Genomic DNA, 27,467 nt, shown 5'->3' on the forward strand with positions numbered 1-27,467 from the left:
GATGGAGTGTTCAGTTTGACATAAGACCAGACATTCTTCCAGTCTGAGGAATTAATAAACAATCAATGAAGAGTATTTAGGATTTAAAAAAAATAAGTGAGGCCAAACATTTTTGGGGGGCAGGACTGGGGGTTTACCATTACTGTAAAATAGGGTGGCTAAGGCTATAAAAAGGAAACCTATGGTTCAATTTGATTGTGATGTATATTCTAAACGCTCTGATAAATCAAAATGCAAAACTTTTTGAATTTTCCTCTGGGGTTAATACTGACACCTTGCACATTCTCTGCCAAGCCTAGCTCCCATCTGTGGGCCATACGCCGGTTCAGAGACTTGGGGTGGGTAATAAGATTATAAAACACGCTTCCTGCTTGCCGACTACCAAATGCTAATAATAATAGTAGTCATAATTCACTGGAATCCTGGTTTTAGGTTTTGCTTGGTTTGTTTGTTTAATTTAAAGGAATAAAAAAATAAACTTAAAATGTGGAGAAGAAACAGGCAGCATTGCATAAAGGAAAAAAATATCCCTCTAACAGAATAGAACAGTTCTTCTAATTTGTTTAGGACTTCTATCCTTCAGCAGAACTTTGCTGATTTCTTTTAGCTGGAGGTGAGGGGCTGATGCACAAGGAGGCCATTAGGTTAGTTTAAAGAAGAGCTTCTCAATCTTCGCACTATTGAGATTTGGGGCCGGATGGTTCTTTGTTAAGGAGATCTGTCTTGTGCATTGCAGGATATTTAGCAGTGTCCCTGGCTCCCACCCACAAGATGGCAGGAGCAGCCCCTTCCCTGTGACAATCAGAAGCATCTCCAGACATTGCCAAATGTCCTTTGAGGGAGAAAATTTTTCCCACCCCACCCTCATCCCAGAATTACAGGTTTAAAGGAAAGCAGTAAGTTTCATTCTTTACCAATTTTTCTGAGCCTAAAGTAGCAGGTTCATGATATTTTTTTTTAAGTTTTCAGGGAGGCAGGAGTGATTTAGAGTTTTACACAGTATTCTGTGATGCCTTTTTCTGGGCTTTCTGGATGGGTCGCTATTCAATTTAAACTTTGTGTTTCAGAGATTTACACCTTCACTTGGAAATGCTTAAGATCGTTGTTCTTTCTAATTGGAAGTTGTCTCATAGATAGTGATTTTTGGATTAGTCTTTGATTTGGCTGTAGGGGAAATGATAGATGACTTCAGTAATTTCATATTTTAATAATCTCAAATGAATATCCTTGGAGTCTGACCCTTTTTATCCTTTTCTTTGCTGGAAAACCGATGAAGAGTATTTAGGATTTTAAAAAAATAAGTGAGGTCAAACATTTTTTGGGGGCGGGGGTGGGGGTTTACCATTACTGTAAAATAGCTGGCTAAGGCATAAAAAGGAAACCGATGGTTCAGTTTGATTATGATGTGTATTCTAAATGTTCTGATAAATCAAAATGCAAAATGCTTTGAGTTTTCATCTGGGGTTAATACACCTTGCAAAAAAGATCATGGGGGTTTATTGAAGTAATCAAATGTTTGTGTACAAATAATGCAATTGCTACTTCCAAATAAACCCTGTTGTTTGATGAAAAGAAATTAAGGGAAAAGTAAGCATATGCATGAATATGAAATGATGTTTATTTCTGAGTAAACATTAGTTTAAAAAGCAGTTTGTCTGAATTTCTTTTCAAATAATATACACATTGGGGCTTGGGAGCATTTAGCCTGTCTGTTTTTCAGACTTAGCCTTTTGCATTTTTTAGTTAATGCTGGGCATGTTGGGATCTTGTACTTTTTTGGTACGTGGAAAATACGTTAGTAATTCTAGAGCACATGGTTCTCAATCTTGGCAGCACATTAAAATTACCTGGAGAGTTTTGAAAAAATCTGGGGCCCTGGCCACATCTCAGACCAGTTAAAGCAGAATCTCTGGGGGTGGGTCCCAGGCGTCAGTGCCAGGTCCCCTCTCCCTTTTATTCTAGTGGAAGTTAAGGTTGAGAGCCAGTGCCTGTTTTGTAAATAAAGTTTTATTGGAACATGGCCATGCCCATTCATTTCCCTATTGTCTGGAGACTCTGTGACCCACAAAGCCTAAAATACTTACTGTTTGACCTTTACAGAAAAAGTTTGCTGATCTCTGCTCTTGTGAGACCAGTGAACATTTTTCAAACATTTTGAAGAGACTATGTTCAAACTTCATAGTAAAAAGAAAAATTTCAACATTTTGTAGCAGTTTCAGATTCAAATCCTGTCAGTTTTCTTGTACATGGGGAAATTTGAAAAGCATTTTCCTTGAAGAATTGACTCTCAAATATTGTCAAACCAGAAGGAGGTGGACTAACTCAGCATCCAGAGCAGGGAGACTCCATCATTTATATTACTGCATTTTGTACTTAAAAGTCGACACCTTGCCCCTAATTACTGTTTATTCCTCAGACTCTGTACTTGACTTGGCGGAAGTCTATAGAGGCAGAAATGGCTCTTCAGATCACAGCGTGTGTGAGTTTATTACCCTCTGCAGCTCTTCTAGATGCCATCAAATCTCTGAAAAATCTTTTAGCTTTGGGAATCTTGTGTATAAGAGTAAAAAAAAAGTAGATGTGAATATGATCTCAAATTAGTTGCTTTTCGGAATATTTAAGTACACGGATGAGGGATTTTCATATTTCTTATGAGTCCTTATTTCTGTGACCTATTAAGTGCGTCTTATGAATTGAGCTAAGACCCAAATCAAGAGAATGCATGTTAGAGACAGATTTGCCTTACATTTTTTACTATTTAGGAGTATCATAGTAGAAAAATCATAAGAGAGTTATGAAAAATCCCTATCATATTTCAGTGTGTATGAGAACCTCGTTCATGCATTCATGGATCATCGATTCAACCAGTATCCATTAAGTTCCTGCTCTGTGCCAGGCACTGTGCGAGGTAGTCCCTGCCCTTAGTGAGCTCACAGCTGAGGGAAGGAAAAATCCAGTGACACACACAACTGCATCCACGGGGCAATACGCCGAATGCCAGCAGCTTCCATTTACACATGGTTTGCAGGTTGTTGTTTTACAGTCATTTTTCATCTTCTCTTGACATTAGCACTGTAAGGTAACCAAATAAGCCTCCAGTTTTACACATGAAGAGACAGACGTGAAGAGGTAGAGCAACTTGCTCAGGGTCAAACAAGCTAGTAGGTATTGCCAGAGAGTGTGTTGAGCAGTGGTCTCCTCTTTTTATGACTCTTTCTTTTTAGCTCTTGATAATGGAGCATCATATACCAGATGGAATTTTGGGGTGTTTTAGAAAGGATCCCAAGATAGAAAAGCACCTTCAGGATGCACAGTTCTAGGGTTTCTGGGGCCAGTACCCTGGAGGGACATGTTCATGGTCAAGGAGACTTCCATCTTTAACAGGCTACTCTCTTAATGTAAAGAATTAGGCAGTTTTATAATAACTGTGAAATGCAATTTTGGCCTCAGCGTATTTATTCTTTTTTCTTAAGCAGATGAAAAACTCGGAGAACCGCCATGCAGTGAGTTCCCAGTACAGGATGCATTCTTACTATCCGTCTCCCTCTTACCTGGGCCAGAGTGTTTCCCAGATCTTCACCTTTGAGGATGGCCCCTCTTATCCGGAAGCAAAAGCGAGTGGTAGGTATCTGGTTGCATAGACTAGATTTGGGAGAGGGCAAGGATGAGCGTCTCACACTGGGTCACTGTTTAGCTGGAGTGACAGTAAGATATGGGTCTTGCATCAGAGGCTAAAAATGTATTTTCTGGAGGATGAAATACAGGGGCACTTAAAATGTGGATCAATTCATGATACTTTTTGTGATGCGGATTTCTTTATATTGAATACTTATTTCCCAAAGATTTTCATTTTAAAATTAAAGGTGTTTTCATTTTTTGAGGGAGGGGAGAGTAACACAGTAAACATTTTTTAATTCAATAGATCTGAGTTTATGCAGTAGCAATGCAAATAAAACTCTGATATAATGGCTTTAAAATACAAAATGGCTGTTTAATGAACAAAAGCGCTTTGAAATATCCAATTCCTCACCTTCGATTTGAACTTGCTCTACATATTTGCATTGTGAGGATGGGCAGGTCTTTCATGACTGCTGTGTTTTCAGATCCTCCTTTTAAGTACTTTATATTTAAGCATCATCTTTTGATCCAGGAAAGTGTGATGCATATATAGTCGAGGCAGTAAGTAAAAATCAACATGATAGTGAGTGACTTGAAAGAGAAACTGATCTGCTAGAACTTACCCTGTAATAAATAAGTGCTTGGCTCTCTGTAAACAACTCATTTCTTTGTAAAGCAAATGTTTAGAGGATGAAAATCATAACCATGCTTTGATTTCCAAATTCAGGATGATGAAGTCTAAAAAAGCTGGGCAAATATGCTTTATCATACTAAAATAAAATAAAAGGCTTCCATTAAAATGGAATATGTAAGTCAAGGAACTTATAGATTTGAACTATACAGAGACTGAAGTACACATTGTTCATGCCTTTCACTTTCATTAATAATCAGTTCTTTTAGGGACTGGACAAGAACAACTCTGTATTATACATATTCATACCATACAATGTGTGTCCATATATGGTTCTTCTCTCATACTGCCTTTGATTCTAGATATCTATCTGGATTGTAAGTTCCTGAAGGACAGAGAACATGTGTTATCTTCTATACCTTTTTACCTACCATGATGCCCTTTATTTGTTAATATTTGTTGAATGGCTAAATGAACTGGGTGCTACTTTTCAGTGCGCTTTCTCAAAGGTCAGGGCCCTAACTCGCTGTTTGTCTAATGGAGTCAGCACACAATTTGGGGATGAAAGAGTTAAAGAGATGTTTGTTCATACAGAGAATTAGGAATGAAACCCACTTTGAGGAAGAAATTGCCTGTGCTTCTTGCTCCAAGAATAATGGAATATTTTTAGAAGCACTGACACTCTTGAGGCAAGGTATAAATTCAGAGCAGAGCAGTAAGACAAAAAGATAAGAGGAAATTTATTGGAGCAGAGAGGAACAAACTTGGAGAGGAACAATAGACGTTTGAATTTATGACAGAAAAGGAAGAGACTCAGAAGGAAAGAGGTTACAGTCCAAGAAAGAAGAGACCAGCTGTACTGATGTTCATAGGGAAATCCTGGGTGAAATGCTTAGCTGGAATTTCTTAAAAACTTTTCTGACAATGTGTATGTTAGAAAATATGGAGTATGAGGATGCCCCAGACTTAACCCTCTCGTACCCCTCTAATTCACTGATAGTCAATCAGTAGGGCCAAGCTTCAGAAATGAGGGAGTTAGCCAGGAAGAAGTACAGTGAAACAAATTTCAGTGATAGCTACTTTGGAATTATCATGGAGAAGGAGGACACAAATTAATGGAAAATGCAAATCCCAACCCATTTTTAATAGAAATGTGGTTTGATTGCTTCAAAATGTGTGGTATGTTGGGCTTATTCCTTCCATGAACGTTTTAGAGAGCAGGTGAGAAGGGGAAGAGAAAATTGTGTTTGGGGGTCAATTTGGACAGCCCAAGAGTCATTCTTGGGGTACTAGACCCTCAATTTCATTATCAGCATTGACACAAGGGAGAAATCAGAGCCTTCTGGTAAGTGGGACCCAGGCTAGCAGCAGGATATGGGGGGTGAGGATAGGGACATCTGCGTATTCATTTGTGAGTAGTGGTCAAGGGCAGGCTGATGTTACATTTAGTGGTTCTGTCCATTTCTAGCTGAGGTCCTTTGGTTGGCTGCTTGAATAAATGAATTTGAAAAACAGTTTTTTCAATAGGTTTAATATTTTCTTTAACGTCTTATTTAAGTAAAAACTTGCCCATTAAATCTATTTATTTTCTTCAGTTTCTTTAAAAAGAAATTTAAGCTTAGCCTCTCTTTATAATCTGAAGAAATGAGTCCAGGTTCAAAAATTTCCTCTAATTATACTGAGGATTGCAATATGCAAATAGAATGTTGTGGGAGGAAAGAATTACAGGGAAAGTTTTTCTTCTGCTGTGTTGCTACTGTTTAAGGGTTTTCTTTGTTAAAAGGGAAGGTGATAGATGAGTGACTTGGCAGGACAGGGTCACATAGGATCTTGTAAGCCATTGCAGAGACCATTCCAGGTGGGATGGGAAGCCATTGGAAGGTTTTGTGCAAACGGTGACATCTGCCTTATGGTGTTTATTTATTATTATTATTTTTTAATCTTCATTTTATTGAGATATATTCACATACCATGCAGTCATACAAAACAAATCCTACATTCGATTGTTCACAGTACCATTACATAGTTGTACATTCATCACCTAAATCAATCCCTGACACCTTCATCAGCACACACACAAAAATAATAAGAATAATAATTAAAGTGAAAAAGAGCAATTGAAGTAAAAAAGAACACTGGGTACCTTTGTCTGTTTGTTTGTTTGTTTCCTTCCCCTATTTTTCTACTCATCCATCCATAAACTAGACAAAGTGGAGTGTGGTCCTCATGGCTTTCCCAATCCCGTTGTCACCCCTCATAAGCTACATTTTTATACAATTGTCTTAGAGATTCATGGGTTCTGAGTTGTAGTTTGATAGTTTCAGGTATCCACCACCAGCTACCCCAATTCTTTAGAACCTAAAAAGGGTTGTCTAAATTGTGCGTAAGAGTGCCCACCAGAGCGACCTCTCGGCTCCTTTTGGAATCTGTCTGCTACTGAAGCTTATTTCATTTCCTTTCACATCCCCCTTTTGGTCAAGAAGATGTTCTCCATCCCACGATGCCGGGTCTACATTCCTCCCCGGGAGTCATATTCCACGTTGCCAGGGAGATTCACTCCCCTGGGTGTCTGATCCCACGTAGCGGGGAGGGCAGTGATTTCACCTTTCAAGTTGGCTTAGCCAGAGAGAGAGGGCCACATCTGTGCAACAAAGAGGCATTCGGGAGGAGGCTGTTAGGCACAGTTATAGGGAGGCCTAGCCTCTCCTTTGCAGCAACCGTCTTCCCAAGGGTAAAACCTACAGTAGAGGGCTCAACCCATCAAACCACCAGTTCCCTATGTCTGTGGTCATGTTAGCAACCATTGAGGTGGGGTAGGCCAATACCCTTGCATTCTCCACAGGCTCCTCAAGGGGGCACTACATATTTTTTTCCTTTTTTTTTTTTTTTACCCTTTTTTCCTTTTTAAATCAACTGTATGAAAAAAAAAATTAAAAAAAAAACAAAAAAAAAAAAAAGAAAAACATACAATAAAAGAACATTTCAAAGAGACCATAACAAGGGAGTAAGAAAAAGACAACTAACCTAAGATAACTGCTTTACTTCCAACCTGTTCCTACTTTACCCCAAGAAAGTTACATAATACAGCAACATTTCTGTGAACTTGTTCCTACTATATCCATCAGAAATTAATAGACCATAGTAATTCCTGGGCATCCCCAGAACGTTAAATAGCATATCTGTTCTTCTTGGATTACTGTTCCCCCTTCCTTAATTGCTCTCTATTGCTAGTTCCCCTACATTCTACATTATAAACCGTTCGTTTTACATTTTTCAAAGTTCACATTAGTGGTAGCATATAATATTTCTCTTTCTGTGCCTGGCTTATTTCGCTCAGCATTATGTCTTCAAGGTTCATCCATGTTGTCATATGTTTCACGAGGTCGTTCCTTCTTACTGCCGTGTAGTATTCCATCGTGTATATATACCACATTTTCTTTATCCACTCATCTGTTGAAGGACATTTGGGTTGTTTCCATCTCTTGGCAATTGTGAATAATGCTGCTATGAACATTGGCGTGCAGATATCTGTTCGTGTCACTGCTTTCCGACCTTCCGGGTATATACTGAGAAGTGCAATCGCTGGATCGAATGGTAACTCTATTTCTAGTTTTCTAAGGAACTGCCAGACTGACTTCCAGAGTGGCTGAACCATTATACAGTCCCACCAACAATGAATAAGAGTTCCAATTTCTCCACATCCCCTCCAGCATTTGTAGTTTCCTGTTTGTTTAATGGCAGCCATTCTAATCGGTGTGAGATGGTATCTCATTGTGGTCTTAATTTGCATCTCTCTAACAGCTAGTGAAGCTGAACATTTTTTCATGTGTTTCTTGGCCATTTGTATTTCCTCTTCAGAGAACTGTCTTTTCCTATCTTTTGCCCATTTTATAATTGGGCTGTCTGTACTATTGTCATTGAGTTGTAGGATTTCTTTATATATGCAAGATATCAGTCTTTTGTCAGATACATGGTTTCCAAAAATTTTTTCCCATTGAGTTGGCTGCTTCTTTACCTTTTTGAGAAATTCCTTTGAGGTGCAGAAACTTTTAAGCTTGAGGAGTTCCCATTTATCTATTTTCTCTTTTGTTGCTTGTGCTTTGGGTGTAAAGTCTAGGAAGTGGCCGCCTAATACAAGGTCTTGAAGATGTTTTCCTACATTATCTTCTAGGAGTTTTATGGTACTTTCTTTTATATTGAGATCTTTCGTCCATTTTGAGTTAATTTTTGTGTAGGGTGTGAGGTAGGGGTCCTCTTTCATTCTTTTGGATATGGATATCCAACTCTCCCAGCCCCATTTGTTGAAAAGACCATTATGACTCAGTTCAGTGACTTTGGGGGCCTTAACAAAGATCAGTCGGCCATAGATCTGAGGGTCTATCTCTGAATTCTCAATTCGATTCCATTGATCTATATGTCTATCTTTGTGCCAGTACCATGCTGTTTTGACAACTGTGGCTTTATAATAAGCTTCAAAGTCAGGGAGTGTAAGTCCTCCCACTTCGTTTTTCTTTTTTAGAGTGTCTTTAGCAATTCGAGGCATCTTCCCTTTCCAAATAAATTTGATAACTAGCTTTTCCAAGTCTGCAAAGTAGGTTGTTGGAATTTTGATTGGGATTGCATTGAATCTGTAGATGAGTTTGGGTAGAATTGACATCTTAATGACATTTAGCCTTCCTATCCATGAACATGGACTATTTTTTCCATCTTTTAAGGTCCCCTTCTATTTCTTTTAGTAGAGTTATGTAGTTTTCTTTGTATAGGTCTTTTACATCTTTGGTTAAGTTTATTCCTAGGTACTTGATTTTTTTAGTTGCTATTGAAAATGGTATCTTTTTCTTGAGTGTCTCTTCAGTTTGTTCATTTCTAGCATATAGAAACATTACTGACTTATGTGCATTAATCTTGTATCCCGCTACTTTGCTAAATTTGTTGATTAGCTCTAGTAGCTGTATCATCGATTTCTCAGGGTTTTCCAGATATAAGATCATATCATCTGCAAACAATGACAGTTTTACTTCTTCTTTTCCAATTTGGATGCCTTTTATTTCTTTGTCTTGCCGGATTGCCCTGGCTAGCACTTCCAGCACAATGTTGAATAGCAGTGGTGACAGCGGGCATCCTTGTCTTATTCCTGATCTTAGAGGGAAGGCTTTCAGTCTCTCACCATTGAGTACTATGCTGGCTGTGGGTTTTTCATATATGGTCTTTATCATATTGAGGACGTTTCCTTCAATTCCTATCTTTTGAAGTGTTTTTATCAAAAACGGATGTTGGATTTTGTCAAATGCTTTTTCAGCATCTATTCAGATGATCATTTGATTTTTCCCTTTTGAATTTTTAATGTGTTGTAATACATTGATTGATTTTCTTATGTTGAACCATCCTTGCATGCCTGGAATGAACCCCACTTGGTCATGGTGTATGATTTTTTTAATGTGTCTTTGGATTCGATTTGCAAGTATTTTGTTGAGGATTTTTGCATCTATATTCATTAGGGAGATCGGCCAGTAGTTTTCCTTTTTTGTAGCATCTTTGCCTGGTTTTGGTATTAGATTGATGTTAGCTTCATAAAATGAGTTAGGTAGTGTTCCATTTTCTTCAATGTTTTGAAAGAGTTTGAGTAAGATTGGTGTCAGTTCTTTCTGGAAAGTTTGGTAGAATTCCCCTGTGAAGCCATCTGGCCCTGGGCATTTATTTGTGGGAAGATTTTTGATGACTCATTGGATCTCTTTGCTTGTGATGGGTTGGTTGAGGTCTTCTGTTTCTTCTCTGGTAAGTCTAGGGTGTTCATATGTTTCCAGGAAATTGTCCATTTCCTCTACATTATCCAGTTTGTTGCCATACAGTTGTTCATAATATCCTCGTATAATTTTTTTAATTTCTTCAGGATCTGCAGTTATGTCACCTTTTTCATTCATTATTTTGTTTATATGGGTGTTCTCTCTTTTTGATTTTGTCAGTCTAGCTAGGGGCTTGTCAATCTTGTTGATCTTCTCAAAAAACCAACTTTTGGTGATATTTATCCTCTCTATTGTTTTTTTGTTCTCTATGTCATTTATTTCTGCTTTAATCCTTGTTATTTCTTTTCTTCTACTTGGTTTAGGATTGGTTTGCTGTTCATTTTCTAGCTTCTTCAGTTGATCCATTAGTTCTTTGATTTTGGCTCTTTCTTCCTTTTTAATATATGCATTTAGTGCTATAAATTTCCCCCTCAGCACTGCTTTTGCTGCATCCCATAGGTTTTGGTATGTTGTGTTCTCATTTTCATTCGTCTCTATATATTTAGCAATTTCTCTTGCTATTTCTTCTTTAACCCACTGATTGTTTAGGAGTGTGTTGTTTAACCTCCAGGTATTTGTGAATTTTCTAAGTCTCTGATGGTTATTGACTTCTAATTGTATTCCATTGTGGTCAGAGAATGTGCTTTGAATATTTTCAATCTTTTAAAATCTACTGAGGCTTGTATTATGTCCCAGCATATGATCTATTCTGGAGAAAGTTCCGTGAGCACTAGAAAAGTATGTGTATCCTGGTGATTTGGGATGTAATGTTCTGTATATGTCTGTTAAATCTAATTCATTTATCAGATTGTTTAGGTTTTCAATTTCCTTATTGGTCCTCTGTCTGGTTGATCTATCTATAGGAGAGAGTGATGTGTTGAAGTCTCCCACAGTTATTGTGGAAACATCAATTGCTTCCTTTAGTTTTGCCAGTGTTTCTCTCATGTATTTTGTGGCACCTTGATTGGGTGCATAGACATTTACGATTGTTATTTCTTCTTGTTGAATTGCCCCTTTTATTAGTATGTAGTGGCCTTCTTTGTCTCTCAGAACATCCCTGCATTTAAAGTCTTTTTTATCTGAGATTAATATTGCTACACCTGCTTTCTTTTGGCTGTAGCTTGCATGAAATATTTTTTTCCATCCTTTTACTTTCAATTTCTTTGTGTCCCTGTGTCTAAGATGATTCTCTTGTATGCAACATATTGATGGTTCATTTTTTTTGATCCATTCTGCAAATCTATATCTTTTAATTGGGGCGTTTAATCCATTTACATTCAACATTATAACCGTGAAGGCATTTCTTGAATCATCCATCTTATCCTTTGGTTTATGTTTGTCATATTTTTCCCCTCTGTCTATTAATATCCTTTATTGTACCCATAACGAATCTCTTTAGTACTGAACCTTTCTCCAAGTCTCTCTGTCCTTTCTTTGTTTCTCTGTCTGTAGGGCTCCCTTTAGTATCTCCAGTAGGGCAGGTCCCTTGTTAGCAAATTCTCTCAGCATTTCTTTGTCTGTGAAAAATTTCAGCTCTCCCTCAGATTTGAAGGAGAGCTTTGCTGGATAAAGTATTCTTGGCTGGAAATTTTTCTCACTCAGAATTTTAAATATATCGTGCCACTGCCTTCTTGCCTCCAGGGTGGCTGCTGAGTAGTCACTACTTAGTCTTATGCTGTTTCCTTTGTATGTGGTGAATTGCTTTTCTCTTGCTGCTTTCAGAACTTGCTCCTTCTCTTCCGTGTTTGACAGTGTGATCAGAATATGTCTCGGAGTGGGTTTATTTGGATTTGTTCTATTTGGAGTTCGCTGAGCATTTATGATTTGTGTATTTATGTTGTTTAGAAGATTTGGGAAGTTTTCCCCAACAATATTTTTGAATTCTCTTTCTAGATCTTTACCCTTTTCTTCCCCTTCTGGAACACCAATGAGTCTTATATTAGGACGTTTTATATTATCTATCATATCCCTGAGGTCCGTTTCGATTTTTTCAATTTTTTTCCCCATTCTTTCTTTTATGCTTTCATTTTCCATTCTGTCATCTTCCAGGTTACTGATTCGTTGTTCAACTTCCTCTAGTCTTGTACTATGAATGTCCAGAATCTTTTTAATTTGGTCAACAGTTTCTTTAATTTCCATAAGATCATCTATTTTTTTATTTAGTCTTGCAATGTCTTCTTTATGCTCTTCTAGGGTCTTCTTGATATCCTTTGTATTCTGTACTATGGTCTCATTGTTCATCTTTAGTTCTTTGAGTAGCTGCTCTAGGTGCTGTGTCTCTTCTGATCTTTTGATTTGGGTGCTTGGGCTTGGGTTATCCATATCGTCTGGTTTTTTCATATGCTTTATAATTTTCTGCTGTTTTTGGCCTCTTGGCATTTGCTGAACTTGATAGGGTTCTTTTAGGATGTGTAGACCAATTGAAGTCCTTATCTCTAATTTATCAGATCTACAGCTTCGTGGAGTACACTTTCTCTAACTAACCAGCAGGTGGCGTCCACGAGCCACCTGTTCTCCACAAGCGAGTTCTCCCCTGCTTTGCCTTTGTGGTGAGTGGGGGAGTGAGTCTTGTGGGGTCCAATTGGTGTACCAAGCTTGCGTGTGTAGTTGGTGTTGCCTGCCCTGTGTATGGGGCGTGTTTCTGGGCAGTCAGGGAGGGGGGGGGTGGCTCTAACAATCAAATCTCCCTGGTGATCCTAGAGTTTTAAAGCTGCTTCAATAGTCTAATCCTTCAGTTCAGTCCTGCCACAGTTTGTCTCTGCCACTGACCCACAAGTCCTTGGTATTGGCGTATGGCTCCTGAGACTTGTAAGTGGGTCCCTCTTCCAGGCCGTGCACCCCGGGTCCTCTGTTGAGGGATGACTGTGCTATGTCACAGGTGAGTGCCGTCCCCCCAGGGCAGTTCTGGGCTGCTGGGCTGTGTAGGGAGGCTCCCAGTCTGCTGAAATGATGGCTGAATGGGGCTTTGTTAATTCACACTGCTCTACCTTCCCAACTCTGGCACAATCAGCTGAGGTTGCAGGGAAGGCTAATGTCCACGCCCAGTTTTGTGGTGTGTGCCTGTTATTTGAAGCACTTCCGTCACACTGGGTTGTCTGGGGCAGTTCTGGGCTATGGGGCTGGCGATGGGCAGGAGTGTTTCCTGTCCACCAGGATGATGGCTGTGAGCGGACACCCCCCTTTTCTTGGGAAGTTGTGGTGTTCAGTGAATTTTCTCAGCCACTGGATTATTGCGTTTTGTCTCAGAGCTCTCCTAGTTCTGCTCTTGACTTGACCTGCCCAAATAGCAAGTCTTTGAAGCTTTCTGTATTGGGCTTCTTAGAGTAATTGTTTTAGAAAAAGAAAAAAGGATTAAAAAAAAACAAAAACAAAACAACAAAAAAAAAACGGGCCCTCCTCAGAGATCTAATGGGTTATTGAAATGCTAAGAGACAAAGCAACCAGGGCCATTAAGGAAAGGTCCACAGGGCAGAGAGATCAGCTTTTCTTCAGGATTTGCATATGCGCCTCAGGGCCCTTCTCCTTTCTGTGTTCACCAGAACTCCAAAAATCCTCCGCTTTTTTTTTGGAGTTTTTCGTGCTTTTTTTTTCTATGTCTGTCTCCTCTCTGCTGGGCTGGCTGCTCTCAGATTCTCTGGTGTCTGGTCTCAGTCTATCTATGGTTGGAGTTTGGATCAGTAGAATGAGTTTCCCATAAGGGCTGCCACTGCAGTTCTCCCTTCTCCTTCCTGGAGCTGACAGCCCCTCCTCCCACGGGACTGAGCCTGGCAGGGAGGGGCGCGGGTCCCCTGGCCGCAAAAACTTACAGATTTCGCTGATCTCAGCAGTTCGACGTTTTCATGAGTGTTGTATGAAGTATGCCCAAAGTCAGATTGCTCTGTGGTGTCCAGTCCACGCAGTTCCTGGCTTTCTACCTACTTTCCTGGAGGAGTAACTAAAACATACAGCTCACCAGTCCGCCATCTTGCCCCGCCCCTATGGTGTTTAAAGGTCATTCTGGCTCCTGTGTTAAGAATAACCTATAGGAATGCAAGGGTAGAAGCAGGCGGACCAGTTAAAAGGCTATTACCCTAATTTCTGGCAAAAGATAATAGTGGCTTAATCAGGGTGGGAGCATGGTGGTGATGGAAATTGGTTGAATTCTAGGTATAGCTTGAAGATAGAGCCAACAAGGTTTGCTGATGGATGTAGGATACAACTCCGAGAGAGGAGTGAAGGATAACTCCATAATTTTTGACCTGACCAAGTAGAAGATTGAAGTTTTCCATTTATTGGGGTGAAGACGACTATGGGAAAAACAGACTTGTGGGAATTAAGAGTTCAAATTTGCGCATGTTAAATTTGAGATGTTCATGGGTCATCCCAGCAAGTGCTGAAGTAGGAGCTGAACATATGCTTCTGGAGTATCCAGGGAGATGTCCCTGCTGGAAGGAAACATTTGGGAGTTTTCAGTGCACAAATGTTATTTGAAGTCACGATGGATAGTCACCTAGAGGAGTGGTTGATAGAGAAGAATAAAGATCCATCGACTGAGCCCTGGACCCTCCTGTGTTTAGAGATCTGCTTGCTGAGGGAGACCAGCAAAGGAGAAAAAAGAATAAGGAGCAGCCTGTGAGGGAAGAGGAAATCTGAGGGTGAATGGTGTCTTGGAAGCCAAGTAAAGAAAGTATTTCAAGAACCAGGTAGTAAATAAATGGAGCCAAATGATGCTGATAGGTTGGCTGTTATGAGGACTGGAATTGACCTTTTAATGTCGAAGTGTAGAAGTGATTGATGACCTTGATGAGTGGCCATTTTGGTGGCGAGGTGGGAACTGAAGCCTGGTTCAGGAGAGAATATGTGGACAGCTCTTTCAAGGAGTTCTGCTGTAAGGGTGAGCAGAGAAATGGGGTCAATCACTGGAAGAAGAGGTGAGTTCCAGGAAGGGCATTTTCTCTCTTTTTGAAGCAGGGAGATAGGTGTGTGTGCTGATGGGTGTGATCTAGTAGAGGGATAAATTGCTGACGCAGGGTGTGTGTGTGGGGGGGTGTGGAGGGTGTCCACAGTTGCTATAGCAATGTCCCTGAGTAAGCAAGAGGGGCCCGGATCTAATGCAGTGGTGCTCAGAGTAGGGGCCAAGGACTGGTGTGGGTCTGTGGACTCTATTATTATTGATCTAAGAGGAGATAAGTTTAAAAATTGAGAATAAACAGCAACTTTAATAGCAATTTGACAGTAATTTTATGTCTGTTGAATCTAATAATAAAGAATTGGGGCTTATATTTTGTATGTCTTTCATTTTTCTAGTAATTCATTTTTTTATTGAAATAAAACTCATGTAACATGAAATGAAGCATTAACCATTTTAAAGTGTATAATTCAGTGGCATTTATTACATTCATAATGTTATGCAACCATCACATCTGTCTGGTTCCAAGACATTTTCATTACTCCAAGAGGAAACCTGTATGCAGTCACTACCCATTCCCCTTATCCCCACCCCTTGATAACCACTAGTCTGCTTTTCCTCTCTGTGGATTTGTCCATTGTAGAAATGTTTCATGTAAATGAAATCATACAGGATGTGACCTTTTGTATCTGACTTCTTTCACTTACAATATTTTCAGTTTGGCCATGTTGTAGCAGGAATCAGCACTTAATTCCATTTTATGTTTCAATAATATTCTATTGAATGGATGTACCACATTTTGTTTATTCATTTGTTGATGGGCACTTGGGTTGTTTCTACCTTTTGGCTATTGTGAATAATGCTGCTGTGAACATTGGCATACAAGTATCTGTTTCAGTCCCTGTTTTCAATTCTTTTGGGTGTATACCTAGAAGTGGGATTGCTGGGTAAGATAATTAACTCTGTGTTAAATGTTTTGAGGAATGACAAACTGTTTTCCACAGTGGCTGCACCATTTTACATTTCCACTGACAGTGTACAAGAGTTCCAATTTTTCCACGTTCTCCCCAATACCCTTTTTCAAATGATGGCTCTAGTAATTCATTTGTATTGTATTTTATAAAAATATCAGACAGTGATGGATTGTAAAGTGAAAAAATAAAATGCAAAACAAAATGCCCCCCTCCTTATAATTTGGGAAACACTGTGTGCAAGTGAAGGGCTGGCCTTTTGTAGGAACACGGCCTGTTCAGAAAAGCAGGTATAGGTTGTTGATAGAAGTGGTGGTGGGAATAGCCTGGGAACAGTGTTTCCTCAGCTGGGGAGAAAGAGGTGGACATCCACAGCTACACTTCTGTTTTAATGGAGACACGTGTATAGGTGGGTGTCATTTCATATGTGTAAAAGGGCATTTTTCTCTGCATATTGAATTCTTGAGTGTAAGTTCTTGGAGTATGTGGCTGGTTAGCACCTGCAAAAAAGGTTTAGATTTTAAATGGTGAAGATGAACATACTTAGACGTTCTTGTTTATTTATATTTTTGTGATCTCTGTTTAAAATTAGAAATGGTGCATCCTGTTTCTCTTGGTCCTTTGGCTTCTTCTGACTGAAATACACGGGCAGACTTCTGTGCAACTTCAACATTCCTTCCAATTCAACTTGCTCTGTTTCCAGGAGTAAGAAACAAGTATTTGATGTGCTGATTATGTATTAAGAGGTGTTCATGTATTATTTCATTGGACACACACAGGATGCTAACAGCCCTTGGAGGGCAAGGTTAGTGGCAGGGCCTCTTGCCTTGAAGACCCCATGCTCCTTCTGCAAGGTCCGGCCAGCTTGAAGAGGCCAACGGTGTTCCCAAACATGACTTTTTTTTTTTTCAGTTTCTGCATATTAGCAACTTATTTTATTTTTGAATATCACAAATTTCAGTCAGAATACTTTAGAAAGTATTACTCTGCATGCGTTTAACAAATCTGACAAAAGGACAAATCTCCAGTTTACTTGCACTATAACTATGAAGTTTTAACTGCACAGCCAATTAACAGATATTTAAAATAATGTATAGGTAACAATGAAAACCGCAATGCATTCATCTGATGGCATCTTACCACTCTGCACATGTTCATGTTATATTGCTAGTAATTACCACAAAGCATAGACAAGTGTAGATGGAGGAATCTTCCTAAAAAGCAAGTTAAAGGGATTAAATATCATCATCATTATCACTACTGAGGACAAAGCTGATGCCTGTGGACAAGGGTCCTTCTTCCTTAACATTTCAAAAGCCACCCATAGTCCTCTTCTCATTAGACAACTTCTCACTGGAATTCTCATCGAACAACTTCTCATTGGAATCATCATCTTTGAAAAACTTTTACATCTCTATCTTCTTCATCTTCCCTTTCATGTGCATCTTCTTCATTTTCCTTTTCCTCTGCATTCTCTTCGTCCTCCTTCTCATCAGCATCTTCAAGCTCTTTTTCACCTGCATCTTTTTCATCCTCTTTTTCATCTGACTCATCATGGAAAACTTTTTCATATGTCTTCCTCTTCTTCCTTTTCACCTGACTCTATTTCATACTCTCTCTCAGAGCCTTCCTCATCTAACATTTTTTCAGAGTTGTCATCTTCAAATTCTTGTTTTTCAGAGTCATTTTTTTCTAATTGTTTTTCAAGAACATTTTCATTAAACTCTTCTTCAGAGCTATGCTCATCAAATTCTTTTTCAAGACCATTTTCTTCAGATTCTTTTTCAGGACAGTATTCTCTGGAGTCTCTTTCCGAGTTATCTTCAGACTCCTTTTGGGGGCCATCCTTCACTTCAGACTCCTCTTCTGGGTCATCTTCATCTGACCCTTTCTCGAGACCATCCTCTCCATAATCATCTTGGGGTCTCTTCTGTTTAGATTCTCCTTCAGGGTCATTCGCTTTGGACTCCCTTTCAGGACTGCCTTCTTTGGACTATCTTTCGGGCAGCCTTCTTTAGACTTTTTCAGAGCCACCTTCTTTAGCATCTTTTTTCAGAAGCACTTTCTTCAAGTTCTCCCCATCTTTGGTTTTTTCAAACTTCTTTTCATCTACAGGTTCTTCAGTTGTCATTTCATTTGCAGCTTCTTGCGCATTCAGTCTAGATGTGCTAGGGTGCCCTGAAAAATGCCCTTCTCTAGAATGCCCTGCTCCTTCTGAAGCAGAAATGGAATCTGAATGCCAAAAGCCTCTGTTGGGCTCAGGGGTGTTGAGGAAATTCTCCCCCATCCTCTCAGCCTTTCCTCCGTTTCTCTTGAGGTGCCTTCCACCTGCTTATCTGTAGTCCCATCCCATGCTTGGGCAGTGATTTGATGGCCACCAAACTACCTTCTGTCAAGGGCTTGAATACAATAATCAGCTTCCTCTGGATTCCTAAAGGACAACGAGGCCACACCATCTGAATGCCTAGCAAAGAGGAGTTTCTTAATTTGCCCAAACTTTGAACACTCTATTTGAAGGTCTTCTCTGATCTCATTCAGCACCAATGGATCATCCTCAAAATCCACAGGATGAAACATATTTTTGATGATGACAGCTGTCTCACTGCAGACTTTTGATGGTCCAGGTCTCCTCTCAGGTCTCCAGTCCAACTGCTTTTGTTGCAGAGACAGCTTCTTCTTGTAGTCTTGGCATTTCTTCTTTTTTGAGGCATTGTATGCCCCCTTCAGTTGAGACCCAAACATGACTTTTTGGATTCTTGCAGTAGTAACAATTTTGTAGACCAGTGAATCTGGAAGTGCCTGATTTCATGGCTAGCATTTCCCCCCTCCCTGTGTTTGTCAAGACTGACGCAAAATGGTTAGGCTTTCACCCCATGGAAATGCACTTGCTTAATGCTGCATGTCAGAGTTGGACTTTTAGCAAAAGATCTTCTCTCTGAACCTCCCAATTTTGCAAGTGAGACCACTGAGGTCCTGCTGCCTTTTAGAAGTACATCTCCTCATTCGCGATCCAGGGCATCAAAACCGCATTTCATGGGAGGTGATGTGACGTTCTGCGATGGGAGAGGTGGGGTGGTAGAAACATTCTGTGCGTAGGGTTTAGGTGCTCGTCCTATACCCATGACCCACCAGCTGTGGGGCCTAGGGGGAGTCAGACCCCCCTCCAAGATCCTCAGCTTCCTCGCCTTTTAAAGGAGGATGTGTTTCCTAGGGCTGCCATAACAAATTACCACAAACCATATTCTCTCATGGTTGCAGGGGCCAGAGGTCCAAAGTGAAGGCATCGGCTCAGCTGCTCTTTCTTCGAAGGCCCTAAGGGAAAATCCTTTCTCGCCTCTTGCAGCTTCTGGTGACACCAAGTGTTCCTTGGCTCATGGCTGCATCAATTCAGTCTCTGCCTCCTTCTTTATGTGGCCTTCTCCTCCTGTGTTTCAAATCTCCCTCTGCCTTTTCTTTTGTAAGGACCCTCATCGATGAGTTGGGTCTAGGGTCCACCTGGATTATTCAGGGTGATCTCATCTCAAGATCTTAAACTTAAATTACATCTGCAAAGACCCTTTTTCCACATCAGGTCACACTTACAAGTTCTGGATGGACATCTCTTTTGGGGGTCACCATTCAACTCCGTACAGAGGGTAAGGATGTTGGCTCTGTCTTACCCACTCCGATGTTGTCAGAGTGAATAGGTGTTCAAATTACAAAGTGCAGCAGTGGAAGGCAGGTGTTATTATTCTGCACCTTTCCTTCCTGCTAAGATTGTGTTGCTGTTTCAAGCAGTTCCTCTTGTAAAGGGAAAGATGTCTGGGCAATGTGTTAGAGTCATGCTCAGACAGGAAGGAGAGTAGGTGAGGAATCTGAGGGTCGCTTTTGTTGTGTATATGTCCAGCCCTGAATTGTATGGCAGTCCTGTAGGAGAGAAAAACATTGGCTCTTTTCTTTCCCTTCTTTAAGCAAAGCCGATTGTTTCATGCAACATTGAGAAAATGTTGAGCTTAAACTTGGCATTCTGGGAAAAGACTTACCGTTTGCTAAATTTCAAGGAAAAGAGCACTTGGCTGATAAACCTGTTTTCCTTGTTATTCTCAGCTTTAGTTTTGAACAGGGAGATGAGGGGGTCATTCAGTGGCAGTGACCCCAGAGGCCAGCTTATGGATGCTACACTGGGAGCAGATGCTCACTTAATCTCTTGGAGCTTCAGCTCCCACATCTGGAAAGTTGGAAAAAAAAAAAAAAAAAACAGGTTTATCTAGTTTTACTTATGAACAACAAAAAATATGTGGAAGCAGGATGGAACTGGCCACCGCCCCTCTCTTAGATGAAGGCCCAGATCTTATGTATCTTTCTGTTTCAGCAAGTACTCTGCAGTGGGCTGTATAAATATATCATTATGGAGGGTTTATTTTTAGCCCTTTAAGGACCACATAGTCCTTAATTTAAGCATTAAAATGAACATTAAGGTCTGCTGAATGAGGAAGATGAAACATAATTATTTTAACCCTGTAATAAACCCTTAGAAATGGCAGCTTTGAAGATTTATTTTTAATATCTCACACATACAATACATTTGCTAAGTAAAGCACACTGGTGCTTTGAGGAAAACAATCAGAGAGGAGGACGTATATGAGGACGCCAGCACGTCACCTCATACCTGAAGAATAGTCTGGAAAGAAGCTCAAAGGCTGCTTGACGAGGAAAGGGCAACTTCTGTCTTTCCTCCAGACCTCTTTTTCTTGCTTCTCTTTCTTTTGAGAGCCTCATGAAAATGAGCCCAACAAGGCAAGTGGTGGAAAAGATGGAGAGCTGGTGGCCCCTAAAGTGTCCTCTGTGTAAGGCACTGCCCTTGACCGGGCCGCCACCAGGCTGTAGTGTAGACCCAGCAGGCACTTCCGGGGGTCCTGCCTGGGAGACGTCAGACTCACTCATGTAAGGAGAAAGACAGCACTCAGTGCAGCACGTTAGCAAGAATTACCCAGTATGTGTTCACTTTGCACACGAGGGCAGGGATGGTGTCTGCTCAGCTGTACTTCCCTTCGGGTGCCTAGCACGGAGCCACGTGCTCAGAGGGCTCCTGTGGTAGCCGGGGTAGGGGTGGGGGTGGGAGGTCTTGGTTTCCTGAGTGAATGAGAAACTGACCAGTGGATCCTTCCCGCTGGTGCCTCCCAGGCCTAGAGCTGGCACTGTGGTAAAGCCCTCCAGGGAAATACACTGGACTCGAATGAACATGGGGTGCAGCCCCCTGGGCCACAGCCTATGCTGGATTTATATCATGTACCCTCTTCCTTTTGGAAAACTCAAGTTTTAAGGACTCAATTCTTTACATACGACTGGTTTTTTGATTAATAACACAGCCCTGCAAGAGCGATCAGGAGGGGATTAATCAATGTAGAGTAGGTGGAGTTGCAGGCAGAATGTGTGACTTCAGTGAGCCTCTTGGCTAGCGTTTAAGAGGGGAGCCAGGGCGACAGCTCAGGTCTCTGAACTGCTTTCCTGGGTGTTCTTCCTGCTAGTCTTTCTTTGATTTTTCCCTCCCTCTCCCTCCCCTCCCCTCCCCTCCCACTCTCCCTTTTCTTCTCCTCCCTACCTCTTTCCCTTTGTCCCGTCTTTCCTCACAAATACTTATGTAGCTCTTAAAATGTAAGACAATGTTTTGTGCACTTTACAGACAAAACTCATTTAATTCTCAGAATAATATTATTGTCCCATTTTACAGACAGGGACCCTGAGGCATAGGGACAACGCCTGTGAGGTAGGGAGGAGAGCCTCCCCATTACCCCGTGGCAGGTGGCAGAACTGAACTAAGACCCCATGGGGATACGATCTGGGGCCCTATTGCCAAGGAAGCAAAGGAAAAGATTGGGGGTTGAGAGTGCAAATGCACTTGGAAATGCTGTGTCTGCTGGGAATAAAAACATGGATTATAGCACTTTTTTTTTTAATTCAATTTTATTGAGATGTGTTCACATGCCATATAGTCATCCAAAGTGTACAATCAGTTGTTCACAGTACCATCATATAGTTGTGCATTCATCACCCCAGTCTATTTTTTGAACATTTTCCTTGTACAAGAAAAAGTGAAAATAAGAATAAAAAATAAAAGTAAAAAAGAACACCCAAATCATCCCCCCCATCCCACCCTATTTTTCATTTAGTTTTTTGTCCCCATTTTTCTACTCATCCATCCATACACTGGATCAAAGGACTACGATTCCCAAGGCTTTCACAGTCACACTGTCACGACACCCTTGTAAACTGCATTGCTATACAGTCGTCTTCAAGAGTTAAGGCTACTGGGTTATAGTTTCATAGTTCCAGGTATTTATTTCTAGCTATTCCAATATAGCACTCCTTTTACTATAATGATAAAATTCCAGAACCTGCTCCTTCAGCTGTGTGCCTCCTGCAGAAATGCCCCATCTAGGGGTGTCATTGTGTAGCATATTGGTGTGACAGCAGCCCTACAAAAGCCTACCAACATATCAGGTACGATATGTCTCTCTATACTGCTATTCCCAAAACTAAATGTAAATTTTAAAATACTTTTATGACTTGATCAGCACAGGAAAGGCACTTTTAGTTTTGTGATTATATTTGAATTTTCTTTTTATTTAGCAGGAGGAAGTCAAGTGCAAGTGTTATTATTTGATAAAAGGCAGACAACATAAAATAGAATAATTATTAGCTTTGAAATTATAAGTGCAAGTAGAAACACCATTCACTACATTTTTATAGTTGTTCTTTTTCTGAGTGTTATCTGTAAAGTATTTGATAAAACACCTGCCCATTTTTCCCAGATAATTTTTGAGAAAGATATTAGTTTACACTCTACCAAGTCTGTCAGTGTCTTATTATGACAGTGAGTTTGTATCTTTAACTTATCCTTGAAAATTACAAGTTCAGTTCCCAGGGCCCCTATGCATGTTTTATTTTAGCTGAAGACGATAAAGCCTACAGCAGGATTCAGAGAACTTTGGAAACTACGTTTTTAAAAATCAATATATTGAATTTTAGTTGTGGTGAAATGTATATAACATCATTTTAAGCATTTGGAAACTATGCTTTTTGGAATTAACCAGGTTAAACATAAGTAACTGAAAACATTTCTTGCCCATGTTTTCATGGGATTCAAGGGTGACAGAGAGCCTTCTTCCTGCCTGCTCCAAGCCCTTGTGTGTGCCCACCACACTTCATCAAGTGTGCCCCCGTTTTCCTCAATTCCGCGGCCATTTGCATTGAAAATTCCTGGAGAGCCAGCACCCCGCGAGCATCACTTGGGCACGAGAATACCCATAGGATTGGAGTAGCCAACGTCACGCGTAAGAGTCTTCATTTGATTCTCACTTGGATCCACTGGGCCTCAGCGATGTTTTTTTCGGGCATGGTGTGGAGTAACTCAGGAGTTCATTTTCCTTGCTCGGCTCCTCTGAGGCACAGCCCAGGCCAGGTACAACTTGAATAACCTTCAGGAAAGCTGTGCTGTCCTTCTGTCGGCCGCTGTCTTTGAAAATTGCCTCCAGAGTTAGTGAGCAGGAACAGTTAAGATTTACAAACAATGATGAAGCTTGTCATGCATCTTTCACCATTCATCATCCAGGTGCCGTGCCTGGGCGGTGAAGTGTTCTTCATAAAAACCACCTCAGTGTGAAATACACCTCGCTGCAATGTTTACTGCTCTGAAGCTCGTCAGCGGCCCTTTATAGTAAATCCAGATTGCGATGTGACATTACAGTATATCATTGCCCAGCGCGGTGGGGTTTACACTAGGAATGAGTGCAGTGCACACCAGATGAGGTGTCCAAATTGAGTTATGTCAGAATTTGGCTGTTATATGGGGATAGCTTTTGTTTTCCGAACACTGAAAGTTAGCTTTGTATGTATTTATATTTATATGTAGGCATATACTTCCCATCTTGCACATATATGCAGGGTATACAATATATGCTGAGGTCAGGTTCGCAAACGGGCTTTTGGTGTAAAGAGTGGTGACCGGATTTTATGTACCTTCCAAACTGTTGTTCATTGAAATGAGCATAACTGGAACCTTTTGGGGGAACTAGAGCAGATGGTTATTTCATCATAGAAGTGGGTTTAGTTTTGCTATGTGTAAAGTGTTTGTATTTACCATACTTTTCTTAAAAAAAAACAACCAGAGAGCCCTCTTTCCGGGGACTGCAGTGGTACACTGAAGTGAGTCCTTTGATAGAGAAGGATCCCTTTAGGACTGTTTGCTCCCGTGTCCAGCATCCCGCTGCTGAGCACACCCACATGGGGAGGTCTCTGAAGTCAGTTGCTTATTTATTATTTTCTTTTAGTGGGTTCAAAATCTTAGTGCTGCCTCTGTTGTCTTGAAAGATGCTGCTTCCAAGAGGAGATTTATAGTGTTTTAGTTTAAATCTGCAAAAGAAAAGAGCACACTGGATTTATTGCATGATCAGGTTTATTTACATTCACCCTAAAAGTGCCGATGTTAAAAATGAGCTCCATAAAAAATAATATTCAGAGATAACAGCAGGCTGGGAAGTCCCATGATCGTCTGCCTAGCACACATTTAAAAAATTCTCAGTTAAGTGTTGCAGGGATGTTAAGAGAACCATTTTGTGGTCTTTACACAGCTGATTCTACATTGAATCCAGGGTCTCGCCCCCATTTACACCTGCATAGAGTGTAGGGTCCCATCCCCTACTTTACATGCAGAGGTAAGTCTGAAACCTCCCTGCACGGCCCTTTGCTCTTTTTCAGCTTGTGTTTCCTCTTAGATGCCCTGTCTTCTTACTGGAGTTTGATTAACGTGCCACTTGGAAGTCACCTGAAGCGGTTCAGGGAACGGTTTCAAGTGCACGATGCTGGCCTGTAGGGGCGGTACAGGAGACCGAAGCCTTCCATTGGCTTCTGTTTCTGGAGAGGGAGGGAAGAGCCCAAATAAGCCTAGGGCCAGTGTTTGTCGAGGTGGTTGGCCCAACAGGTGCAATCAGTTCATTAGGTTTGCAAGATAAATGACAGGAGGCTGTGTTAAATTTGAATTTCAGATAACATTGCGTGGGGCCTACTCACAATAAAAACTGTTGGTTGGTTGTCTGAAATTGAAATTTAACACAACATCCTGTATTATTTTTTAAATCTGGCAACCTATACTTCCGTGTCTTCTCTGAACCACAGTTTTAGGGCCCTGGGGTAGAAGGCAAAAATGAAAAGCAGACAAAGGAGAATGGTACTGTCTCTAAACATTTTTAGCTGTTTTGAGAGTTGTTTCATTTTGATTTCTACAAGAATGGTAGCTGTTAGGAGTCAGTACTGATCATACTTAGAGCTGTTTTGCATTTTGGTTGAAGTTATTCATGAATTTCTCAGTGAAAGGTTTCTGGATTATAATTTATCCTTGAACATAGTAACTGTATTGTTCCTTCCTCTGGTTAGGTAACTCATAGGTCCAGAAAGGTCAACATAGTCGTATTTCTTCATGTTTTATAGGTTAGGTACATTATTATAACAGCAAATGAAAATTAACTCACTGCTGCTCAGAATTGAAATGGAAATTTGCACTTTTCGTGCATTTTATTCAGCTGTCTCTCATAGGTTTTCCGGGTTAACAGGGAATCACGAAGCTCCTGGCTATTTCCTCTCAGTCTTTCCCCAATCCACTTCCCCTCCCCCAGAAAAGAACCAAGTAATATATTCATCGAGTGCCAGTTATGTGCCTTTGGGCCTAGCTGAAGTTCCAGGAGCTGAACCTTGGCAGAGAGCCTGTTGCAGTTCTCCCTAAATGTCAGCAGAGTCTTAGGAACACATGCCATTTCCTTCCCCGTAAGACAGCCTTTGCTGCTAGGCCTCCACAGAGTCTGGAATGGAGTAGCTAGGCGCTGAGCTGCCTTGCTCTTATCCAAGACTTGGTTGAGGTCTTCTCCATAAACCTATGGAAGGGTTTCCTTCTGCAAGTTAGAGAAACCAGATTACAAGCAAACTCTGTGGATAAATATTTCAAATATGCAGCCCTTTTCCAGACATGTGTTGCCTTTGTTATTCAATATGGCTAGAAAGGTGAAATGTGCTTGGTTTGTTTGTTTATAGCAGCTTTATTAAGCTATAATCCACATACCATAAAATTCACCCTTCTAAAATGTACAATTTGGTGGTGTTTAGTATGTTGACAAAGTTGTGCAGCTATCACCACTATCTAATTCCAGAACATTTTCATCACCCTGAAAAGAAACCCTGTGTTGATGAGCAGTCACTCCCCATTTTCCCCTGGTTCCTGGAAACTATTAGTCTGTTTTCTGTCTATGGATTCCCTATGCTGGGCATTTCATATAAATGGAATCATGCACTATGTGGACTTGGATGTCTGGCTTCTTTCACTTAACATATTGTTTTCAGAGGTCATCCATGTTGTAACATGCATCAGTACTTCATTCCTTTTTGCGACTGAATAATATTCCATTATATGGAGGGGCTTGATTTTATTTTGAATTCAAAAACTGGTGCAAGATCCAGTGAACATCATTTATAGCAAGATCCTCAAGGTGAAATGTGTATTTTATCCCCGCTGGTCTCCAGCTCTTTCAACTTAACACATGAGTGTCTATAATCAGTAGCACCTACTGTAATTGAGAGGAATGTGTTGTATATGGACATTGAGCAATTCTGGTGGTGGTATTTTCCTCTTTTATGCTAATGTAATTAAAGGGTATGTGCTAGTTTGGATGTATCATGTCCCCCAGAATGCCATGTTTTTTAAGGCAGTCTTGTGAGGGCAGATGTATTAGTGTTGATTAGGTTGGAATCTTTGGATTAGGTTGTTTCCATGGAGATGTGACCCACCCAACTGTGGGTAATACCTTTGATTAGATTATTTCCATGGAGGTCTGGCTCCACCCATTCAGCATGGGTCTTAATTAAATCACTGGAGCCTATACGAGCTCAGACAGAAGGAGCTCTGTGTTGCAGCTATGACATATTTTGGAGACGGCCGTTGAAAGCAGACTTTTGCTAACACTTTGGAGATGCTAGCCCATTGTTTGCTCTAGAGAGGCTGAGAGAGGACAAAACGCCCCAAGAGCAACATTTTGAAGAAAGCACAGGAGCTGAGAGAGGAGCTAGAACACAACCCAGGATCAGCAGATGCCAGCCACATGCCTTCCCAGCTAACAGAGGTTTTCCGGATGTCATTGGCCTTCCTTTGGTGAAGGTATACTCATGTTGATGCCTTAATTTGGACATTTTCATGGCCTCCAGACTGTAAATTTGTAACCAAATAAACCCCCTTTATAAAAGCCAATCCATTTCTGATATTTTGCACAACGGCAGTGTTAGCTAACTGGAACAGGTATTATGTCTCCAAGTGTCTTGAGAAATAAGAGAAGGATGCAGAGGTTTCTTGGGCCAGTAGTGTTATAGATGTTTATTTACAGTAGTGTCGTAGTATGTTTTCCAGTCTTAACTGTTTAATGTCTGGTGTTTGCAGATCACTTACCTCCCAGGCTCTGGACATGCTGGGTCTGGCCTGTGTTGGGCTCCTGACCTGCAGGTGGGCTTTGCAGAGCTGCATGTTTCTCAGCGTTGGAGACAGCAGCAGTCGATTGCAC

At 40.7% G+C, this 27,467-nt stretch overlaps 1 protein-coding gene across 1 annotated transcript in view; it reads left to right on the plus strand.

Annotated features, from left to right (window-relative positions):
• Positions 1-27,467, plus strand: part of DMRT1 (doublesex and mab-3 related transcription factor 1) — a 116,077-nt gene that overhangs the window by 61,255 nt on the left and 27,355 nt on the right. The window contains exon 4 of the mRNA XM_037797809.1: positions 3,477-3,621. Within this exon, the coding sequence (XP_037653737.1) occupies positions 3,477-3,621 (145 nt within the window). The remainder of the gene's footprint in view (positions 1-3,476; positions 3,622-27,467) is intronic.

This window comes from Choloepus didactylus, chromosome 10 (assembly GCF_015220235.1).
Source record: "Choloepus didactylus isolate mChoDid1 chromosome 10, mChoDid1.pri, whole genome shotgun sequence".
Taxonomy (NCBI): Eukaryota; Metazoa; Chordata; class Mammalia; order Pilosa; family Megalonychidae; genus Choloepus; species Choloepus didactylus.